The sequence below is a fragment of the Poecilia formosa genome, unplaced genomic scaffold (genome assembly GCF_000485575.1).
Source record: "Poecilia formosa unplaced genomic scaffold, Poecilia_formosa-5.1.2 Scaffold2, whole genome shotgun sequence".
NCBI classification, from domain to species: domain Eukaryota; kingdom Metazoa; phylum Chordata; class Actinopteri; order Cyprinodontiformes; family Poeciliidae; genus Poecilia; species Poecilia formosa.
The window spans coordinates 6,303,974-6,327,643 of NW_006799941.1; the positions used below are offsets into that span (position 1 = coordinate 6,303,974).

Consider the following 23,670-nt stretch of genomic DNA (forward strand, 5'->3'; position numbering starts at 1 on the left):
ACAAGCTTATTAGAGAGTAATTGGAGCACAATAACCAGTGTGGAGCTGAACTCTGGGTCTGGTGGGTTTGGTGGTCCAAATATGAGAATCCAGTAGGCAGAAAGATCCCAAGCTTGCTTTCAAATGTGGATCATTTTATTTGTAGGACCACAAACTTGTCTTCAAAGGCACCATGTTGATTGTGGGCACCATGATCTAGAATATAATCTCGATCAGGGAAGGATCCTCAAATCCAGGCCTCCAGAGCCGATGTACAGCAACTTCTGGATGTGTACGTGGTTCAACACACCTTAATCACAAAGCTAAATTACCTCCTCAGTGCAGTCAGGTTCTCCACAGTGCTGCTAACCGTAGACCTGATTATTTGACTCAGGTGTGGCAGAGCCACATCTAAAACCTGGATTGCTCTAGGTCATTCAGAGTAAGTGTGGACTGTTAATATGAAGGACATATTTGACCGGAGTAATCAGCAGTATCGTTGCAATTGGATTTGAATCTTACTGGTTTCATTAGATTGTAATTTTCTGTGAATCTGTGCGATATAAATGAAATAAACTGGACTCATTTGTGTCTATAACTGTAGGCGAGTAATTCCTTACAAATAACTAAGAAATAATTATAAAGGAAGTGCAGAAACAATGGACTTTTATTTTGAAAAGCCTAAACGGAAGCTGCGTTTTCCCATTCCTACAACGGCACATCACGGCGACGTGTACCAGACACCGGAGGTTTTGTCAAGTATATGACTGTGATTTAATTACAATGGTCATCTTATGATCTTAAGCAGAGCGAGAAGGGCTCTAAGAAAAGCAGAGAAGGACTTTTAGTCATCGTCACTTCCGCTTTCGTTGACTTGGAGACGATCGGACGTGATAATTTATAACATGAACCATAACAAGGAGGCTGAGTCTGAAACTCGGTTCTACGGTTTTATTAGAGCAGCCTCCGTGGGACTGACTCACATAATCTCCATAGCCTTTCCTGTTTTTATTGCATTTCTCTCCTTGCCCGGAACAAGTGAGTGTGGTTAATGTTGACGTCTTTTTTTTTTTTTACGTCAGTTTACATATCATTTTGTTGACCTTTAACCCCGCACGTTTTCTTTCAGGTGTGTTTTCATGGCATCCTTTTCTGATGACAGTAGCTGTAAGTTCAACCTCATCTATAAATTCAACACAAACCTTACTTTGTTTATCGGGACATTACGGACATGGGGATTTTTTTTCTTTTGCGTTCCCTCTCAATAATCTTATGATCAGTTCATGCGGCATCATTGAATACTGTAAGCCTTTTTTACGGTGGCCGCCGTACTTTCTGCTTTAATACAAGCTTATAAGGTTTTTCCATGGACTATTTCTGAGTTATTATAGCAGGGTAATCAGTCATCTGATTGTGTCTCGCAAAAGTTTTTCGAGGGAACGCAAAAGAAAAAAAAAATCCTCATGTCCCCTGGAGGGCTCCGTAGGACATGACTGGTTGTATGATTGTGAAGTAGAAACTTTTTTTTTAGAAAGTAAACGTTGGAGGTTATTTTTCTACCTGCTTCAGATAATTTAGAAACTGACTCAAAGGAAGCTGGCTGCTGTGGATTTTATTTGGGAGCTCTAGAGTAAGGAGGGATCAGTTACTTTTTGATGCACGTTTATCAGACATTTTGAATGTCATTAATTGTGCACAATTACAAACAAAAACCTAATTGAATACACAAAAGTTGAAGTTCTGACATTACAGTATGTAGAAAGGTCAATGTAAGGCACCAAATAGATCAGAGGTCAGCGACCTTTTCCACTCAAAGTTTAGCCTCTAACAAATAAAACTCTCCTAGAGCGGCAAAATGTGATTTTGCATAAAATGTACCATGATGAAAGCTAGTAAAATTAAACTAAAATGTATTTTCAGATTTTAGAACAAAGTAAAAAAAATATAGAATGAGGTGAGCCTTTTCTATAAATATGGAAAATGAAGACTTGTAGGTATTGTCATATTCAGATTTTGCATAGAAACTTACAGAAAAGCTGTGAAAAACATTTCCTTTTTGGCTTTGTAAGAGCCACAGTGGAGGAGCCAAAGAGCCACATGTGGCCCTCGAGCCACAGGTTGCAGACCCGTGAACTAGATGAATCACTGGATAGTTTCTTTGATTTCTTGGCTAAACTTGCTCTGCACAAAAGTTTCAAATTTTTATTGGTACAGCTATTTAGATCTTAATTGATTTGTATACCACCTCTTTTATAACTTACCAAGACTTAATAATGAGTTTTCTTCCTTTTGTTTTAGTTTGGCTTCTTTATGACGGAAGCCATCCTGCTCTTTTCGCCCCACGGCTCCCTCCTCAAGAGGTTTCCACACAAGACCAAAGGCCGTGTTCACTGGATCCTGCAGAGCCTCTGTGGCTCCTGTGCAGTTCTGGGCCTGGCTGCCATCTACTACAACAAATACCTGAACGGTAAAGCCCACTTCACCTCGTGGCACGGCCTGCTGGGACTCATCACGGTGTGTGTGGTGTGCGTGCAGTCCTTGGCAGCCGTGCCGCTCATCTACCACTCTCTGGCCAAAGGCTGGTCCCTCGCCAAGCTGAAGCGCTACCACGCCGCGTCGGGGCTCGTCACCTTCCTGCTGGGCTGCACCAGCCTGCTGCTCGGGCTCTGCTCCTCCTGGTTCACGGAGTCGGTCGGGGGGCACGCCTGGTACCTGGCTGCGATCTGCCCTGCTCTCAGCGCTCTGATCATAATGAACCAGGTCTCGAGTGCTTACGTTGCTAAAAAGCGGCTGCAGTCCTGAGGGATGAACAGAGCTAAGCTCACTGTGCTCCTTTAAAGACTGAAATATTATTTCTCAGGTCACAAACTTTCCTGCTTTTTTTAATGCATATTTTTGATGGTGATCTTTCGCATGCTTGAATGAATAAAAAGTCAAAATATGCAGAAGAGGAACCAGAGTCCTTTTTATACTTGCATAACAGTAAACGCTCTTAAAGCAACATGCGTTTTTCTTAGCATGTCAATTAGCGTGCACTGCGAGCAGAACAAATAATTCAAATAAAAAAAAATGGGAAAACAGAAACATGTACATCATTTTCGAGTATAAAACTACAAATAAGTGGGGAAAAATAAAAACATTTGTAATAACTGCAAGTATTTCTGTAACTGATTATTGCTGAATCTACAGGGGAATTGGTGAGATGGTTATTTAAAGGTGGAATACAAACTAATCTGCTCTCATTCAAATATACTGAAACTTTTTTTCTTACACATTCTAACACTTTTATATACTGCTCAAAAAATAAAGGGAACATTTCACTTTAATTTTGTGTGTGGCTCCAAATCCAGGCCTCCATTGGTTAATAAATTTGATTTCCATTGATGATTTTTGTGTGATTTTGTTGTCAGCACATCAACTTTGTACAGAACAAAGTATTCAATGAGAATATTTCATTCATTCAGATCTAGGATGTGTTATTTGAGTGTTCCCTTTATTATTTTGAGCAGTGTATAGATATACAGACATATATGCACACGATGATACACCACCGATCCTACTGACTGCACTTCATATAGAAAACTTCTAATTTATATGAAATAAATTAATCTCTTAGAACTCTGTCCCTTTTAGTTGAGACCTTTTATATCATATGTTATGACAATAAAATTTACATAAATGCTTGTGATTCTTTTATATATATTTTTAAATAAACAATGAAAATAAAGTCTATTTAATAATTGAATTTAGAAAACCTATTTTGCTCTCTGATAGGTCTCAGGTTGAAGAAATCTTTTTATCAGATGTATTCTCCCTTGGTTTACAACAGAGGGACTTTCAATATGGTTGGACAATCATTTCCATTTTAAACATAATATGCCAAACCTACGTTATTAAATAGATTTTTTTTACCCAGTTTTATCCTAAATAAATTGTTAGCTTTCCTAGTACAGATTCTGCTTTTTAGCATAATCCTGCTTTTCAATTATATTTAGCTCCTGGCATATTAAGCGAGTTGTTTTTCACCCCCCCTACATTTTGAATATATTTTCACATTTTAATTTTTGTGTATTTTCTTCCCAACAATGTGAAGACAACTATACTGAAATGACTAATTGGTGGCAGGTTGCTATACCAGGAAGTAAGCCTTAGAATAAAACTGTTTAGAAATAATTCAGACTGTATTAGAAGATTATTTTATTTTTGAAATAACATTGATATCACATAGTTTTTATTTGATTTAGGCTGCATGTATGAAATTTTTACTGGATCAGCCATTAATGGGTCAACGTGAACAAAAAGTAACCAAAAAAATGCAGTTACAAAAACCATATTTTACATTATAAATAAGAACATTTCAGACATCAAAATGAAGGACTCGATCGTCAAGTGGATTAATCAGAATTAGACGTCATGAAAAAAAAAACTATTCTGTAATAAAATATTCTATAAACTAGAGAAAGAGAAGAGAGGGGTCAGTATAATGTACCTCGCACAGTTAATATGAAGAAATGTTCCTTATGCAAAGTGCTAGCTCCACTTTTTAAAATCAGAAATCACAGGTTCTCGTGACACGCAGAAAAAAATAAAAATAAAAAATCCACATAATCTTTCCGACAGAACTGAAATAAAGCAGCCGGGAGGAGACAGAGGAGCCAGCAGCCGACAGAAATCAAACAGTACTCAAACTGCGGGGGACGCGGGGTCCCGTACTTGAAAACTGAAATACGCAACTCCAACGGGGAATGATCTGTTGTCTCAGCTTATCCAGTGTTTCCTAAAGGCTAATAATCACTGCGCCTAGCCTAGTTTACCAGCAGAGGAAAGTGACGTTTCCTACATCTAAACGCCTCGAAGGCGACACAGAAACAGACGGATACAGAAAACGGGACCTAAACAGCCATAAAGCAACCGACACCTAGTGACACTCCTGACAGAAGCTACGCACACTGCATCTAACGGCGATCATCACATAACGGCACTGTCAGTTTGTAAGGCCACCGCATCGACTCACCTGCCTCGGCCACTCTCACCGGCAGTTTCACTGATATATATATATATATGAAAAATTAAAAAAAAAGTCGTCGGGTTCACATGAAGGCGGCGACACTGACTGAAGGTTTCGTTCACTCGAGCTGTGCAGATTCAATGCTTCCTCCAAGATAAAGGTGATGTTTGTTCTAACAGACCTCCTGTAAATAAAAGCCTCGGTTTAGGTTAAATGACTAGAACTGGTCAGAAATGTACACTCTGAAATGAGTAGGCTTTAATAATGATTTGAGGCTGCTTGCGTTTTGGTCAGACTGATGATAGATACCTCTAATGATTTCATAAAAAAAAAAATATATATATATATATATATATATATATATATATATATATATATATATATATATATATATATATATATATATATTATGGATTATCTCAAATCCACACATTATGTGAAAATTATGCATAGGCCCAGAGAAACCACACACTTCTTTTGTAAACCATCAACAAACTTAAAAATGGATGCTTGGCCACATTTCCAAGAAGAGTAAAATTATTTTATATCAGATGAAGTAAAATTGGTTCAGATGCTGAAAAAACGACACCGGAACCACCAAAGCTCAGGTCTGCCATGAACTGAAAGTTGCTGGAACACCAGTGTTACTGTCAACACTGTACCCTGTTTAAAACCGCCAACCGTTGTTGAGAAGAGGCTTATCTAGAGGAGTAGAGACGAGTCTTTTCAAAACAAAGACCACCATAAACTGGTGGCGGCAGCTTCATGCTGTACGGATGCTTTGCTGCAAGTACGTCGGTGGCAATTTCAATACTTTTTAAACATCACCCGAAATGAAAAGCTAAAAACCGTCACCTTTTACAGCAGGATAAGGATCGCAAGCACAAATCAAAACTGGTTTTGGAATCAATAAAGAGGGCCGACATTAAATATCAGGGATGACCCTGATGCTAACCAAATAATTTAACTTTTACAACTTTTGATAAGAAGTGTGGTCAAATATCCAGACAGAGTTATGACTGAAGCTCGCTTATGGCTGCAAAAAGCATGAGGTCAAAGTGAAACCTCCTACTGGATAATCAGAGAAAAGCAGCAATAAACCTGTTAAGAGTTCATCATTTCATTATTAGCGCTCGCTGAAAAAACAGTTCAATTAAACCAAAAGAAAAATAAAAAAGTCTGAAATATGTATTGCGTCCATGTCGATGAGGAGTGCAAGTGAACATCTGACCAGTACTGAAAACAAATTACTGGGCAGCTCATGCATAATCCACAACTAAAAGGTAAAGGTGAACGAGTTAGTAACGTTACTCCTTGGTTTGAGCTTCATTTGGCTTTCAAATTTGCTGCTTGTTCTCACAACGCCAGCTGTCTGATACATAAAAACAATTAGCTAACTATGAATTTCAAAACTCAATACCGTTTTGGGCTGATAAAGGGAAAAAAATTAAATTAAAACAACAAAGAAAGAGTTTACACAGTACAAATCCATGTCCCAGTCCCTGTGCTGTTGACAACATGAAAGTACATTCGTTTCAGATTGGAGGGAAACAAAGAAAATCCTAAATATTTAATTTTTATCCTTGCTTATCAAAGCCGGGGTGAGCTTGTCATTATGGTCACTGTTGTGATAAACAATCGCTCTACGACCAAAATCTACACACTGCACGGCATCGACTTGCAATATAAACAATGATAAAGACTGTTATTTACAAAGTATCCACATGTCCAATAACAGCGTCACAAGTATCTTTTAAACAGGGGGTTGCTACAATGTCTATCAAACTGCTAAAGACTAAAATATGCCTAAAATTTCTGCTTTTCAAGGTAACCTTTATAGTGTATACACACTGGATTGTGTACTTTGTGACAAACGCCAAGATCCCTTTATCTACAGAGGAAATGGAGAACACTAGTGTTCAGCAGCAGAGTGTTCAACCTGTCCACACTCGACTGTTTGACAACAATTCATCGTGAGAAAAGCCAACAGGAAGCAGCTTTCGTCACGCGTTTAAAATGTTGGGAACGAAAACTGTAAAAATGTAGCAGAGGCTGTGGGAGCCAACGCCAGATAAGATTCGACTGGTCCTCGTTTGACGGATCTGTTCCCGACGCTCCCGCTGAACAGGACGCAGACATTCAGCATAAGGATTTTGTTGCACTTTGTAGGATTTTACGGTCCGATTCTCGTATTTCGAGACAAAGATCAGTGTGTGTGTCTGTGTGTGTGTGTGTGTTTGACCGATGAAGAGCATTAGAAATGGGAATTACTCATCCCTCGTGAACTTCTTCGCATTTCGTCACATTACAACCATGCCACGCATTTGATGCGTTTTGTTGGGACTCTGTGTTTCGCACCAGCATAATGTGGTGGATGATCGAGAAGTGGAAGGAAAATAATGCAGGTTTAAATGTTGTCCTAATGAAAATCTGAAAAGTGTGGCAGCTCCCCTTCTTTCTGACACCGTTAAATAAAATCCAGTACAGCTAAATGTCTTCGGAAGAAACCTGATTAGTAAATACAGCGTGGAATTTAATCAGACTGTAAATCCAGCTTATGATTAGTAAAGAAAAAACACAGCAGACAGGTCAGAGGGAAAAGGTGTGAACTTTAAATCAGGGCTGTGAGATGACAGCCAAAGATTTCAACATTTTTAGCAAAAAGAGGGACTCTTCGGAACTCTGGAGGAGCTGGAGACATCCACTACTCAGTTAGGGTAATCTGTTGACAGGACTCCACTCCAATGAAAGGCTGGCAAGAACAGGCAGAAAGAAAACAATAAAAAGACCTGAAGGCGCCACAGCAACTATGTGGAAAAAGGTGCTCTGATCAGACGACATTACAAAATGTTATTTAAGGCAGAAAACACCCTAAACAGACCATCCTCAAAGTGAAACATGACAGTGGCAGCATCATGCTGAGGGGATGATTTTTAATCAAAAGACAGGGAAGTTGATCCAAGTTGATTTGAAGATGGATGGAGCTAAATACAGGCCAAAAAGTTATAATGGAATGATTTAAATCAAATCATAGAGGCCTAGGCCTAGTCAAAGTCCAGACATAAATCCAACTGGGAATGTTCACCGTCCATCCATTCTGATGAAACTTGAGCTATTTTGAAAGATGGAAAAATGGGCAAAAACTTATGCATTTGGTATGAAAAACTGTCAAAGAAATCGCAGCTGTAATTGCACATAAAGGTGGAAATACTAAGTATTAACTCTGAGGGAGCTGGACAGAAATGCATACCACACTTCAAAAGGTTTTTATTTGTGAAAACAAATTCACGTTTTAGTTTCCTTCGACTTCACAATTATGCACACGGGTGTGTCTATTGTATAGAATCGCAATGAAATACACTGAGGTGTGTGACTGGTACATGACAAAGTGTGAAAGGCTGTAAGGGATACGGAAACTTCTGCAAGGCACCGAGTGAAACAGAACCCGTGTGACCTGCTTATTTCAAAGAACTGGCTCAGAAGTAGCCAACTTTATGTCTGAGGAACAACTTATTCACATTTAACCCACTTTAGATGTAAACTCAGAGCTGAGTTTCACATTTCCTCTTCTTGGTCACATTTGGATTCTGAATGCACTTTCAAACCATGATGGATGTAATCATCACAGAATTATTCCAGGCCTTTTGCCTCTGAGTTTTATCGCTTTTGTGTAATAATTCCCATTTCTAATGTATTTTGATTATTTTCTGACTGTAAAACTGTTTAAAACAAACAAACAAACAAACAAACAAACAAAAGAAAACCTGTAGTGGGACTCTGAAGCCCTACTGTCCCGTCACCTCTATGACGTCATCATCAGAGCTGTCCCCGCCGTTCACCGCGCTCGGGTGTCTGTCCGGCTGCGTCAGCGCGGCGCCCAGGAGGCTGGAGGTGGGGTTGGTAAAATGAGAGAGGAATCTGGGCGTCGCAGAGTTGGAGTTGGGCACGGAGAAGCCCCCCGACCCCGAGAGCAAAGGGCCGGGGAACATTCTTGGTGAGGAGAGCAGTGGCTGACTGTAGCTGAGAGGGAAACCTGAAGAAAGCAGGCCGGCCATGTTGGGGTTCATCAAGTACGGAGGCAAAGTGCCAGACGGGAGGGAGGAGGAGGTTGCCGTCGACGACATGGGAATGGTGGAGGAGGCGGAAGAGAAAGCCGAGGACGAGGGAGGGAGGTGTCCGTTCCCCGCGGCCGGCTGCCTCAGGAGGTCCGAGCTCACCGAGGGGAACATGGACTGCAGGTCGGCCAGCGTTTGTCCCGGAGATTGGAGGAACGAAGATCCTCCTCCTGGCATTAGAAGCGGCTGACTCACGTGACCCAGGCTCCCCAGGTTCCCCAGGTTCAGACCCACCGGTGGGAAACTGAGCCCGCCGGAGTTCACCGACAATCCGGGGAAATGAGCCGGGACCGAGGTGTGCTTTCCTCCCGTCTGCGCGTCGTCCTGGCCGCCGTCACGCTTCCGCTTGCCGCCGCGCTGCGCCTCCGCGGCTGAACTCAGCAGGTCGTTGCCGAGCTGTCGGCTCTGATCGCCGGTCTGAGAGCCGCCCTGGTCCCCCGCCGTCGCGGACGGCAAATCCAGAAGCGACGACGATTCATTCGCCCTGCCGGCAGTGCCGCTGCCTGTGGACGACGCGTAATGGCTGAGCTCCTGGAAAAAATCCGAGCTCAGGGGAGACGGGGGCCGCTGGTCGGCGGAGGGGGAGCGCCCCGGCTGGTCGACTGGAGACGAGCAGCCGTTGCTCACTGGGTGAATCAGGGAGGCTTGGGTGTCTGCTGAAGAGATAGAGATGATATTGAAGAAGATGTGGGAGTAACCCTAGTTCACTTTGAAAAAAAAAAAAATCAGATAATGGCAGGAAATCACATATTAATATAAATGACGTATAACTTGATAGTGCCTACAAGATCCTCCTTCAAAGCAGAAACAGAGACATCCGATTAGCTACTGCATTGTTGGTTCCCCTGCAATATAAACAATGTCCAACTTCTCAGGTAGCTTTTATTTTAACACGGAGAAACAGAATATCTGTTAGAAATCCCCCCCACCCCAAAAAAACGCATCCATGAAAATAATAAAGAAGCCGCTTAGTGAAACAAAGATCACTTCCAAACAAAACGCCACTTATAACTTTGCTTTGTTGAGCTGCGCAGCGGTAAGGGGTTTATTGTCTTGTAGGAACATTAGCAGCATCTTCCACAACCGATGTTAAAGAAAAACGTGGAGAAAGTGTTTCCATGGAGGAGTGTGTTTTACACACACAGCTTGTGGTCAGAAGTATTTGTGCTCCACATGATGAGCACCAGACCAATTCAGAATCCTGGTTGTTTGAAGGGGATTTAATTATTACTATTTTACTCAGCGACACATAACCTTTTTTTTTTTTACCTTTTATGTAAAGTATTTGTTCTAGAGTTTTGATGATATTCTGCCTCTGTAGAGCAAATAAAATCACCCTAAAAAGATTTGCATTGAATTAAAGATTAATTTTCCATTCCAGGTGAGTAAACTTACAAAATGAGCAGGGGATCATTACTCATTACCCCCACGCTGCACGATTAAAACTTTAATACAGGCTTTACTTGATGTACGTGGCAAGGAAAGAGCTTTACGATTACAGCAACGTGTGTAGTATAATCCCTTCAGACAATTAAAAAAGCAAAGTGATGTGGAAGAAGTCAATGAAACAGCAAAACGTTTTGCACCTCTAGATGGAGCAGACGCTCCAGCTGCCGGTCGGCTGATCTTTCCAGATCGAATAGCAAAAATCCTTCCGTCATTCGTCCTGATGTAAGTACCTGTATTAGGGAAAATTAAACGACTGAAAAGGTTCGCCAAGATGTTCTGTTTGAAGAGGTCTCTTGATGAAGATGTTACCTTTCGATCCTCTAATGACGTGGATGCTCTCTCCTGCGCTGATGTGAGCCTGAACGTCTGTGGAGCTGTTTGCTCCTGGGATTACAATGTCTGCGGATCCGGGTGAAAGTTGTACGTTATAATCTGATTACACTTCAAAAGCTCGTTAAACATTTTACTGCTGGTAACGTCTGAAACACTTGAATTGCTACAAATCTCTTATTTGCAGTAGCTATTTGTTAGATACCTGTTGTGGTGACAATCCTTTGCACATAAACTCCTGCTTTCTGCAGGAAGTTGAGAGGAAGGCTGCCGGCAGAGCTGGAGCCGGCCATTCCCATGCCGACCTGCCGAGGCATCATCGGGATCGGGGTCGACTGGATGGGCCTGACACTCGCGACTGGCTTGTCGTCCGGCCGCGTTATGTGGCGCCTGGAGAGACAAACACAAACGTGAGCTGCAGTTCCAATAGTAAATCACGGGCGATTTTTCTGCCAAAATCCAATAGCACACATTTTCATTTTGAAAACAGGACTTCATGTCTTTCTTCTCAAAACTTGTAATGCTTGTACTCAAAACTTCTCCTCACGCTCACACTCTCTGCTCACTTTTGGAAACGCCAGTTGGCACAGTCGCCTGGCAACCTCTCTGCCAATAAAATGAAAGTGTTGCACTGGGTGCGTTTGTTTCCTTCTAGAGGGCGTGCCTGTGTGGCTACTATCGATTGCAGCAACCTGCGCCCTCCACTGGATGTAGGAAGAAACGATGACGTCACCTTTCTGCTCCATAGTGCACTAAACATCCACCAGCAGTGTGCTACTGATCACCAACACCTACTGACTCGGGGAGGAGTTTGTTCACCCAACCAACTCCCTGCATCCAGTGGGTGGCGCAGGTTGCTGCAATCTATCACTATTGTGATAACAAGTGTAAAGATTAACGGGTTACAGACGTAAAGATCTAAAAATAAAGCAATAATCAACTGAAAACGGTGAAGCCTACCAGCCGCGTTGGTTAAACGCTGCGATGCTCGCCAGCGAGTGTTCAGTTGTTGGGTAGTAGGGCGCGTACGACGGGCGGGAGTACGGCACAGAGGCTCGCTTCTCGTCCTCGTAGCTCTTTTTTGCAGCTCTCTTCTCTGCTTTGGTCAGTTTTGACTCCTTGCGGTCCATCAGCAGCGACTCATGGTGGAAAGGTGGCTAAAGGGACACATCGGACAGAAAAAGATGGACTTCAGCTCCACAGGAAAGACATCAGGGATATTTGGAGACTTCAGATTACTTACTTATTCACCACCTCAAAACATAAAATCTTTTCATGTTAGATTCTACTGGATATACTGGAGAAATGTGTGTTTTTTTCATGTTGTGGGCTCTTACAAACCATTTCTTATTTGGTAGCCGAATTAAACTAAATAAATGCGACTAAAGACGCAAGGTGCTTCACAGAAAACATGCGGTGAAGCAAAATGAAAGCATTATCAGAACTTACAAATAAAAAAAAATGTTATAAGTAAATTTTCTCTCCATAAAAACAGGAAAAACACTAAAAATAAAGTTATATTTAAACGATTCATTATTAAAACAAATGTGTTTCATTTGAATTTAATGTGATAATTACAGAGCAGCGCAGAGTTGTGAAGTAGAAGAAATTTGTCTAAACAAAATCTGAAAAGCGATTCAATACTTTCACAGCTCTCTGAGTTTCTACCAGCCTCGTACATCTAGAGACTGACTCGTTTTGACAGAACAGCAACATAATTCTGCCAGCGACGTTTCAGCAGACAGATTCGGGGTTGGACAATTACTGTATTGTTTTGCTGTTATTGATAAGCTCAAATATTTTAAATCTGTAACTGTAAACTTCTAAATTTCTGGATTTAATTACAGAGCTAATTATAAGAACAGTTGATATTTATTACCTCAATCCTAAAAGTAACAAAAAGTCACAGACTTAACACTCTACTTCAGGGTTGGGCATTTAGTTGAATTGAGGAGTTTTATTTAATGAGGCCATCAAAACACAGATGCTTCGTTTCCTTGAACGAAAACAAGAGCTGACTGACTTTGTTACTGGACTTTAACATTCCAGTAAATTTCGCAGACCTGAAAATGTCCTCCTTGTTTATTCAGTTTGGAGATGTTTTAGACATCTGTGTGTTTTTGCACTCCTCAAACAAAGAGAGACGCATCAACCCAGCCTGTAGGGATCTGAGCCCCTTGGCTCATTCTGCAGCAAAACACCCAAACCTCCCGTTAGGCTTGAAGAGCAACAAATCTAGAAGCATGCCTGAAGCTTCTGAAGTTGTTACACGGAGTAACGCCTTTCAAGTAACTCTACCTTGGTGATGAGGTTCGGGTAAAGCTCACAAGCTCGATATATCACCGACTCCAACTCTCTCTGCGATTCCAGTGAGATCCTCTCAGCCTCAGGCTCCTCTTCTACAAAGTGCAGCAGCGACTCAACTTCCTTACGGGTGAAGTTCAGCACTGGGTTCAAGTCGTCAACCACCCGGTCTTTAAAAGAGAAAGATAAGGGAGTTCTGTTTCAGAAAACATTGGCAACTTTCTAAGAAGGACGAAAGCTGCGAATGAGTTAATATCCATCAAAAAAAAAAAAAAATGTGAGGCTCTTACCCGACATGCCCTGTTTGGAGACCTGCCTGTCATAGATCTTCTTCTCCAGGGTGAAGTCACAGACCAGGCGGTAGATGTAGCAAGGCTTCCTCTGGCCGTAGCGGTACACGCGACACACCGCCTGGGCGTCGTGACACGGGTTCCACGACGCGTCGAAGACGACAACACGGCTGGCCCCGATCAGATTCACCCCCAAACAGCCCGCTCTGCGGGAAGACGACGACGTTTAGCGCAGAGAAGAAGCACGAGGTCCGGCTGCGAGACGAAGCGGCCTACCGTGTGGAAAGCAGGAACAGCCACGCTGCTTTGTTCTCTGGGTCGTTAAACTGATTGATGAGACGTTCTCTCTCTGACGCAGATGTACTCCCGTCCAGTCCTGCAGACACACATCAGCGCTGAAACAACTGGACAAGCTAGGTAACTCAGAAAGCATTGACAGAGATGAAATATTGAAAAAGAAAAAAAAAAAAATCACTTGCTATGTAAATAAAAAGTTATCAGAGATGAAGCAAAAATGTGAAAAAAGTTGATTTTAGTGCAAAACACTTTATGATTAGCGACTGGTTTGGGGGGGAAAAAAGGCAAAAGTCGGACAACTTACTGTAGTAGTTGAGGTTGCGAACCCAGTTTTGGTTTTGGCTGTCGCTGGGGGCGATGCCGGGGGGCATGGGTCTCTTTGAAAGGAAATCCTCGATGACTGTCAGAGTGTTTAAACTTTGGCTGTTGGACACGATGAAAATCCATCAGAACATTTACTGAGCTCAGAGGCGCAGCCAAGAAAACAGGCATCATATTATTTAAGCTGCATGCAACGAATGACTGGCTGGATCTGTATGCTCCAAAAACGGGGGCGAGCTGAAGAAATGTTGAATTGCATATTTTAAAAGTTAAAATCCTGAACAATCATCTTCTAAACATTTTCAAACTTATTATGAAGCAGGATTTAGTTGTTTTTTTATTGTTTTCCTCTTAAAAGACGGTGATTTGGGCATCTTGCTCAAGTATTCTTTTCATCCACTAAACTTTTCCACGTTTTGTCACATTACAATCAGAAACTTTGGTGCATTTTAGAGAGATTTTAATGTGACAAACTGACACTAAAAAGTGGATAATTGTGGAAAAAATACTTAGTCTTTTAGGATTCGTCTTTAACAGCGTTTTACATTAAAATCATAAATCTTTTGCCTATTTTTCTTAGCAGAACAGCTCAAGATCCGGTCAGGCTGGAAGGAGAACGTGTGTGTGTGTGATTGATTTTCAAGTTTCTCTACAGATTCTTGAATGAATTTAGATCTGTCCTTTTTGTTTTTGCTGAAGTCGTTTCTTAACTAACATCTTCACAGGACAGATGTATTTATACAGATTTCTGAAGGCAACTGGCTGGACTGGATTTTCATTCGGGGTATTAGAGTAAAGAGGGTAGTGAGAACTGTTTATATGCCGAATGTTTTAAGAGAACATCATATTTTATTGTTTTAGATGTAAAACAGGAGTAACAGAAAAGCTTTTTCACACTTTTTCAGATCTGAAATTTATTAAAAACCAAATCGTTACTTTTCCTGCACAGTAACCCTGTCACACTCCACTTTCTGTCCAAGAAAAGTATAATAAATACATAAATGTCTTTTTTCTCACTCATGCAGGACAGAAGACTTACCTGAAGACCAAAATCTTGTCTCTTCTTCTGACGCTTTCTTCAATCAAGTGGAAGAGCAGAACAATCTTAGCTGAGTTTTCCAAAACTCCCGTCCGGTAGTTTGACATGATGTCCTTTGCCTGAGAAAGAATTAAGCGCAGAAAGTTGGCTGGATTTCCCTGGTATTTGCTTTGCTTTAGCTGCATCTAAATGCCGGGGTTGGCCCTAACCTACCCATTCATATGTGATGACTTGATTGGCTCTTTCTTGAGACGGATTGAGCGGCGGCAGGCTGTTGTTGCCTTTGCTCGAGTCGGCCACTTTGGTCTTCAGGCCGGCGCAGGGAGCAGGGCAGCGCGGGTTGCTGGCCGAGGTGATGTCATCCAGGTCCAGGTCCTGCTCATTGGCCTGGTTCTCCTTCTCCAGGGCTTCGTAGAGGACGTCGGGGTGATTCCAGATCTGTCCAGAAAACCACAGGTTAAAGCTTTGCCGAGGAACTTTGCGACACGGAGGCGGCTCTCAAAACGAGACAAAAGCAGTCTGACCTTGCAGCAGACGCAAAAAGCTTTAAGTGGGTTAAGGCCGAGCCAGCCGCTGTTCCCTGCCTCTCGGAAGCGCTTCATGAACTCGGTGTACAGCGCCTTCTGAATGGGAGAGAGCCGCACCAGGATCACAAACTCCTCCTTATTCGGGAGGTGGTGCCTCAGCACGTCATGGCCTCGCCTGCCAAGGACAAAAGCGACGCAGAAAACAATGGCAACGCAGATGTAATAATAGATACCCTTCGGTGAAGCGTTTCCAAGCGAGAAAGGCTCACCTCTGAACGAAGCCCTCCAACAAGCTGTGCAGCACATGACTGCGGTAGCGCATCAAGCGGACGTCTTGGGGCGTGCTGTCCACGCACTGACCGTTCAAGATGGGACGCTCAAACATGTTGCTGAACTCCTGGCGCGTGCCCAGAAAGTCGGGCCTGACGAAGTCCACCATGCACCAGTACTCTATGAGGTTGTTCTGCAGCGGGTACCCCGTCAGAACCACCCTGCGCCTGGAGCGGATGTTCTTCAAGGCCTGCGACGTGCTGGCGTGGTAGTTCTTAATGCGGTGGCCCTCGTCGCAGATCACCACGTCGGGACCGGGCCGTGATATCGACTTTTCGATCCCTGGTGGATGAGGCAGTGCGATTATTAACAAGCGCCGTCCAATTCATTCATCCTCCTTGAACTGCTCCGTGTTTTGTTACGTTGCAACCACAAACTTCAGCCGTTTCATTTGAATTTTATGTGATAAAACAAGAAGTAGCATTCATGTGCATTCAGTGCCCTTTACTCTGATGCTCCTAAATGAAATCCCGTTCACCAAACTGACCCCAAAATTCACCTTCGTGTGGTGTGAAAAGTGTTTGAATCCTTCCTGATTTTTTATTTTTATGGCATGTCTAAGTGTTTCAGAACATCAAACCAATTTTAATATTAGTCAAAGTAACAAAAGTAAAATTAAAAATAAATCAGTGTTTAAATGAAGGTGTTTATTGTTAAGGGAGAAAACAATCCAAACCTTCAGGACCCTGTGTGAAAAAGTCATAGCCCCCTAAACCTAATTACCTCTTGGGCAAATGCTATCGGTCAATATCGATAATGATTGATTATTTTTGTGGTTGTTAAATACTGCCAAACTGGTGATGTGACTTTTACCGTTTTATCCAGGCCGTTTAAACTGTCATGAGGCATGAATCCTGAAATTGCTGCTGCTCAAGTTGCTCAACAGGTCGTTGCTAGGTAACCAAAGAGTGAGCGAGTTAATTGATGCCATCAGTCTTGCTTAGCTGGGTTAGCTTGAGCAGCTAACGTCTTTCCTCTGGGTGTCATTTTCAGCCTTCGGATGTCTACAAATGGTGCACGACTAGTACAAGCCGCTGTATATTTTCACACATTACTTATCGCTATGGTTACCTTTCATGAGCTCTTGTTGCCTGTCCTCTTCGTCCAGGTCAATAATAACCGGCCCAGCTGGTTTTTTTGTTTTCCTCTTCTTCCCCATCACAAAGCTCTTCTTCATGGACAGCAGGCGGTACATCTCATAGCCCATCAACAACACACCTCCGTCTCTGGACCACTCCTCCACAACCTTGGCCCTGGCCACCGTGGTTCTGAGGGTCACACGGTCAGAACGATCAATGGGTAAAAAATATTTCAACGTAAACGGTCACAGCGGCCGCCACGTTACGTACTTGTGCTCATCGTTGAGGATGTGAACTTTGAACGTGCGGCCAGTGACGAACGCGGGGTCGGTGTCAGGAGGAAGTGCCTCCTGGGGTGGGAGCCAGAGGTTAAACTCTGTCAGCCAGTTCTGGAGCGTGTTCACCTGGGGTGCGGAGAAATACAAGCATTGAGAGGTGAAACTCAGGAGACGCAAGAATCCAGAACGTGATGTTTCAAAATATGTTCATCACTTACAGGGACGATAGCCAGAACAGTGTGGGCCTCCGTGTTCTTCAGAAGGATGTCGATGAAGGAAATGACCTGCAGCGTTTTGCCCAAGCCCATGCTGTGAGCGAGGATGCAGCCGAAGCCACTGCTGGTCTTGTACCGGTCCAAAGACTCGATCAGGTTATCGTAGAGAAACCGGATTCCCCCAATCTTAAAGGAAAGGAAAAAAATGAGGCTTACCACACACTTCCTGCGAGTTACACGTTAAGCTTTACGTGAAGAAGAGTAGAAAGAGGTCGCAGTCGTACTTGGTGAGGTTTAACAGCTCGGGCCAGCTGCGGGGCGAGGTAAACGTCTTTCTCCTCCGGAGGGTGGTTGATGTTCACCAGCACTCGACCCTGGGCGTCAGGCAAGTTGAGCGCATCGTTTATGTGAGCGCCGCTGCTCTCCTCCGAGCCGTGGGCGGCGTCGGCTTCCTCGTCAGCCGACTCGCTGCTGATCTGCAGGGTGTCTTCGTCCCCCGAACTGAGCTCAATTATATCTGCAACACCATTGAGGAAATAAACAACTGTTGGTGCGTAATCAAATCCCACTCGAAGGGTGGGCAATATGGACTCTGAATTTCATTGTGATAATGATAAAAATGATGACAACATCCAGTTATTACTTCTTTTTAACATTCCAATTGAAAAAAAAAAACAGGCTTCTTCAAGACGCTGCTCAGTTAAAAGAAGTGTGATTTATGTCACTGAGCTTTCCACAGTGACTGCATTTAATAATAGTTACAAATTTACTGATGTTTATTGATGCTCTCATGAAACGGTGGAGAAAATAGTTATAACATTTCTGATAATACAGTTAATTTGGATTTTCAGTTAACATCATGAATTGATATTTATCGAGGCAACGATAAATCAAAACTCTTATCATGGTTATAAAGTTTTCACGATAAATGCACACCCCTAGTCATACTGCTTGAAACTGGCTAGAGCTGTGCTATGTACTCACCATCTCCGATGGCGAGGGCGGGCAAATTTATATCCGCTTTCTCATCTTCCTCACCGCTACTATCCAGACAGATCACATCCTGTTTACCCTGGAGAGCAGGAACCAACTGAGATACTTCTGCTAATAAAGCTGCCGTCTCCACTGTTGCAAAAATTGGAAGAAAACAGGAGATTTACAATTAAAATATCGCAGGACAATCATTAATAATTTCTTGATCACAAACACTCACCCAGTTGAGCGTCCGCGAGAGACGGGGCCTGCGTAGGAAAGTCCTTCCTCTGCTGCTCCAGTCGTTTCCGCCTCTCCATCTCCTCCTGCTGAGCTGCTTTGGTTCCAGCCTCCAGCTGGTCCTCTTGCAGCATCTTTCTGTGAGCAGAAGTAAAAAGAAGCAAACCTGCTCGTGAACCGAAAAAGACATTAACGCGGCTCACCTCAACGTAAAACACACATACATACAGACATACCTGATGTTCTTCCTCATGTGAGCTGGCTTGGCTGGCTTTGGAGGTTTGGAGCTTTTTGAAGATTTGAGTGATTTTGTTAATTTAGAGGCTTTGTCCTTCTTTGTTTTTCTAGACGAGGCTTTGCTCTCACTCGAGTTCCCCGCCCCGGTCGGAAGCTGAGATCGAGAGGCGGGTCTGGAGGACGGCCGGGAAGGAGGCTCTGAGGAAGGCTCTCCAGAGGTAGTTGAGTTGGAGTCCCTGCCGTCCCCATCGGCTCGACTCTGGGCACTTGCAGGTCGCTCTTCAACGAGAAAAGACTTATTACAGTTAGTAACGCCCAACTATCCAAGTCTGCATGTTGTATATTCAGACAAAAAGACAGTTAAATTAAAACACATTGCTTTGTTTCAAGGGAATTAGCGTTGCACAGTTTTAATCATTTTGAGGGTTTGACTTTGATTAGGCCATTGCAACACAAAGTCCTTTTTTAAATACAGTTTGATTAAGAGCTATGTTAATGAGTTATGGATGAATATAAAATATCGTCACCCACCAAGTCCATCATCTTCGTCGTCTCCATCATTTTCCTCCTCGTCTTCCTCCAGGTCTTCTTCATCCTCATCCTCCTCCTCCTCATTTTCCATACACTCCTCTTCGCTGTCAATGCTGGCCTCCAGGTCACTTTCTGAAATTGCCTCTTCAGACATGTTGTCTTCCAGGGCAGTCAAAGTATTACCTACATGCCTTCATCAGGAACTTAAGAGAAAAAAAGTCTCACCTTTCTGTCCCAGTTATATGCATCTAAAAGACATTTGTTTGATATCAGTGGCCTCTGTGAATATTAAGCTGGCATCTGAAAACATTCAAAGTAAGTGACTGACCAGTAAGGAGCTAAAAACTTTATGTTCTCAGAGCTTGAAGATCACGTGCTTTACAAATTGTTGAACATAAACAAACCTTGGTCACAAACATTTTAATTTGTGCAACTATTTTCCAGCCTAACAGGAAGAAAATGGAACGCTGTCAAAGTCTGATAAGAATATTTAAAGTAACATTTACAATTATGTTAAAAATAAATTCAAAATAAGATTTCTGACAATTTTACTGTAAAATGATGGCCAAGCTGTAAGAAGTGTGTTGGGTTTATTTTTACGAAGTATTTACTAGAGTTGGGTGATGACAAACACAACACAATTACAGACGTTTGCGGTGTAAAGACCAGATTAGGTTTCTCCAATAAATTACCTGGAGGTTTTTCTAGACTCATTCACTTATTCATTGTTCCAGAAAGCTACTTTCCCTCCCCCTAATTCATGTCATCTGCAGAGCTGATTGATTCCTATCAAAGGTACACAGGATTAGAAAATATTATCTTAATTTCAAATGAGCAAAGTCTGAAACTACACTACTTTTGTTCTGGAATCTACTCATTGCTCATCACAAGTCTTTATTATTGAATTCTTATTTCGTGCCACTAAATGCAAACTGCTATTGTCCAATCAACTGATACTGAGAGTTTGTTTTGCATAAACAAACAAAACATTCATCAGAAAAAATCCAGAAATGGATGAGTGAAACACAGGAACTGTAAATAAAAATGGCTCAATAAATATTGTGTAACTTTATTCTATCATTTCCATCGATTCGTCATTCTGATGAACACTCGTTTTATTTTATCTCGGTGTTTGAACAGGCTTAGCAATAATAAAAACTATTTAATCATTTATCCAAATAAAACATCTTCGCCGACTACTACAAGTAGGCAGGGCCTGATATGAGGTTCTATGGTCTCCTTCAGTAAAAATACCACAGTTCTATGACATAACAACATTAGCACAACATAAACAACATTAAAACAACACGATTTTATCAGTTTTGTTTAAAACAGGAGGGCAACAACTGTTCCTATTCAAGTCAAAACAACAGAGCTTTATAACTGTTACAGCTGTAATTTTGATACATGGACTTAAAAAATGTTTCATTAAAAAACAGCTACATTGAGCATTTATTTTTCACATTTGTATTGCTTTAAATATATTTGCCATTCTGATCTTTATAGACTAACAAAAGCTAACTGGTATGATTAGAAATATTTAAAAAAAAACAACAACATACTTTTCATTTGATTTTTGATGGATGTACATTATCCTTAAATTATGTGTTTAAATACTGCATGTCTGATTTTTTAGCTAACAACCCAAATTTTAGCATTGTTTCAAATGTCTCTTTATGTTATTTTAAATGAACTTGTTTAAAACATAAAACACAATTCTGGTCCTTTTTCTCAGTGGGGCCACTACACTAAGCTTACCCCACTGCCTCAGAGCTAAATTAGAAACCTACCAGTTAACATTAAACCACCTCTGCTGTGTTGTATTATTATTATTGTGCAAAAAACAAACTATAGGCAATTGATTCGCTATTCAACGAGGAACACCGCGGCGTCCAGACATATGGCGCTTTCTCAAGCTAAATTAAATCTCTATGTTCGCTAATTACTAAACAACAAAGGTATTTTCAGCCGCTCGAAAACAGTTAAGCTCTTCGTGTGCTGGAGAAGCAATGTTTTACTGAACACTGAGCTACAACAAGCGATACATTATCCCACTAATAGTGATGTCCAGTTGGATGTCCCTGCTAGACAATGATTTGATAAATGTGTGGGTGTAACGTAGCTAAAGCTAAGCTAAAACACAGCGAGGCTAACACGCTCGGCTAATTGATGCGCATCAGCTGCCCTCAAATCACTCAGGTGTAGTTAGAGCTCACCTTCTGTGCGCTCTGTCATTCAGGTAGTCAGCCTGCTAGTAGATGCAACCAACATTCAGTCGAAAAGTACAGTAATTGTGTAAATGAAACGATAAACGTTGCTAATTTCCATTTTTCCCAGTGTGACCATAAATACTGCCCCCGAAAACGGAACTCCAACGAAGGTTCCTGCGCCCTACTTTCAGTGAAGATGGAGCAAGATGCAGATTTTTACATTTATATCACAAATTACACTTCCGACAACGCTTGTAAATATCAAAAGAAGCAATCAAGTTGACGAGTGTGTTTATACGCTCTTACATTTTCTAAGTTGATAAAAGAAGGGACGTTATGTAAACTTAATTTAGGAAAAAATAAGAGGACAGTGAAAAAACATTTACTTCACTGTTAATGCTTAATGGAAAAATATTTATTTGCTGTAATCAAACCTTTTAGATGTATAAATGTCTCCATTGCTATTTTTGAAGATTCAACATTAGTGTAGAGCTCTTTGGTTGGAGGCTTCTTGATGAAAATCTTTTTCTGCCCTCAAAATAATCTTTTGCCACCCCAAAATGTTACTTCCAGCCTGAAGACACATAAGGATATTTTAAAAAAATATTTATTTTTTAAAATTAAAATTTAAATGCTTAACTGCACAGTGTAAAGACAGCCTTGTACCTCAAACTGCTTGCAAGGTACAAGCGGTTTTTTTCTTCATCTTGTTTTTTTTTTGTCCTAGAGGGGCATACGTTTCCAGAATACTTAAGCCAACATTTTTTTTATTTTTATTATTTTTACTTTAAAAATAACTAAAATTAACCAAAGTGCTAGTTAACAGTGGTTAATAAATAGACAAATATAGGGAAAAAATTGAACAAATGAGAGAAAAACATGACATACGGAATCTCTACATAGATTAAAAAGTACATAAGAAAATACATGGTGTGAGTCATGCTCAACCTAGAAAAGCCAAGGATATATAACTCTACTGCTGCCATTAACTCAGTTTGCTTTTTCTTCAACATGTAGAAGTTTTTGACCTTTTTGTGTGTACTTAGTTCAGATTTCTAGTTGGTTATGACAGAAAACTGTTCACACTGAGCCAGGTTCTGCTGGAGATTCTTCCAGTTGAAAGGGATTCCTTCATTCACACTGTCGTCACATGCTTGTTCAACATGAGGGATCAGATTTTTACTCAGAAAACAGATATGTGGAAAAATGTATTTTATAGAATAATCTTGACTTCTTAGACTGACAGGTTTTATTTATGTATTATTTATTTTTTGTAACAATGGCTGTTAAAACTCTTTTGGTTATGGTTTTGACAAGATTTTTGTCTTGTAAAGTTTCATGAAATTACATTATGTGAATCGGACATATACACCCAATCTGTGAAAATTTGAATTGAATCAGAAATTGCTACCAGTTGTATTTGCACAGAAAAATATATTTATAATCAAATACTGATATTCAGTTAGTATGTGAGAATTTAATGATAGGAATGCTGCATGGAGTATTCTTTATGAATCATTGTTTTACATTAAACTACCAATTTATTCACTGCAGCAACATGTTCACCAACAGACAATTTTTAGTACATGTAATAATTATTCTATATGGTGGCAAACAAAACTTTACTATTAGTGTTACAGCTCTCGTTTATGCTTGGGGAAGCCATGTTGGATTTAGAAACTGAGGTTGGGAATACATTTTTAATTCAAGCTTGTAGGGTTTTTCCCCTAGAAATGTTCCAATGCTAAAGCACAACATATACTGTAAACGTTTCCTTACTTGTTCTTTAAGAGTCGTTTGGGATTCGAAAAATCCTTCTCTTTTTGATGAGGCGATCCGAATCCCAGTTAGGTCGGACTGTTTTTTTTGTGACAACCATCTGTCGCCTTCTGATGACATAGTTGGTCAGCGACCAGTTT

General features: G+C 41.4%; 2 protein-coding genes across 4 annotated transcripts; one reads left to right on the plus strand and one right to left on the minus strand.

Moving 5' to 3' along the window:
* Positions 1–657: 657 nt before the first annotated feature.
* Positions 658–2,927, plus strand: cyb561d2 (cytochrome b561 family, member D2). The gene is made up of 3 exons (XM_007552061.2): positions 658–1,017; positions 1,109–1,146; positions 2,278–2,927. The coding sequence occupies exons 1-3, from the start codon at positions 885–887 to the stop codon at positions 2,779–2,781; spliced, it is 675 nt and encodes a 224-aa protein (XP_007552123.1). The 5' UTR covers positions 658–884; the 3' UTR covers positions 2,782–2,927.
* Positions 2,928–6,811: 3,884 nt separating this feature from the next.
* On the minus strand, positions 6,812–23,618 carry rad54l2 (RAD54 like 2). 3 transcript variants are annotated; one of them, XM_007552089.2, is made up of 22 exons: positions 23,531–23,618; positions 19,542–19,744; positions 19,010–19,289; positions 18,775–18,911; positions 18,546–18,686; positions 17,846–18,078; positions 17,565–17,747; positions 17,339–17,472; positions 17,061–17,257; positions 15,929–16,271; positions 15,657–15,834; positions 15,346–15,570; positions 15,133–15,251; positions 14,077–14,195; positions 13,752–13,851; positions 13,476–13,681; positions 13,180–13,355; positions 11,842–12,038; positions 11,087–11,271; positions 10,861–10,950; positions 10,689–10,781; positions 6,812–9,758 (listed from the first exon to the last, which is right to left on the minus strand). In XM_007552089.2, the coding sequence occupies exons 2-22, from the start codon at positions 19,693–19,695 to the stop codon at positions 8,773–8,775; spliced, it is 4,476 nt and encodes a 1,491-aa protein (XP_007552151.1). In that variant the 5' UTR covers positions 19,696–19,744; positions 23,531–23,618; the 3' UTR covers positions 6,812–8,772. The 3 variants fall into 3 exon arrangements, with proteins under 3 accessions (XP_007552151.1, XP_016527205.1, XP_016527198.1); XM_016671719.1 differs by lacking the exon at positions 23,531–23,618 and adding an exon at positions 21,758–21,928 and having other exon boundaries at positions 6,812–9,755; XM_016671712.1 differs by lacking the exon at positions 23,531–23,618 and adding an exon at positions 21,758–21,928.
* Between the last annotated feature and the right edge of the window lie 52 nt (positions 23,619–23,670).

Bases quoted from the DNA above. Each gene is read 5' to 3' on its own strand.
- cyb561d2 (XM_007552061.2), top strand. From the start codon at position 885: ATGAACCATAACAAGGAGGCTGAGTCTGAAACTCGGTTCTACGGTTTT. The intron at 1,018-1,108 runs GTGAGTGTGGTT...GTTTTCTTTCAG, and splicing joins TCTCTCCTTGCCCGGAACAA to GTGTGTTTTCATGGCATCCT. The intron at 1,147-2,277 runs GTAAGTTCAACC...CTTTTGTTTTAG, and splicing joins CTTTTCTGATGACAGTAGCT to TTTGGCTTCTTTATGACGGA.
- rad54l2 (XM_007552089.2), bottom strand. From the start codon at position 19,695: ATGTCTGAAGAGGCAATTTCAGAAAGTGACCTGGAGGCCAGCATTGAC. The intron at 17,258-17,338 runs GTACGTAACGTG...TGTGACCCTCAG, and splicing joins ATCCTCAACGATGAGCACAA to AACCACGGTGGCCAGGGCCA. The intron at 10,951-11,086 runs GTATCTAACAAA...CCGGATCCGCAG, and splicing joins AAGGATTGTCACCACAACAG to ACATTGTAATCCCAGGAGCA.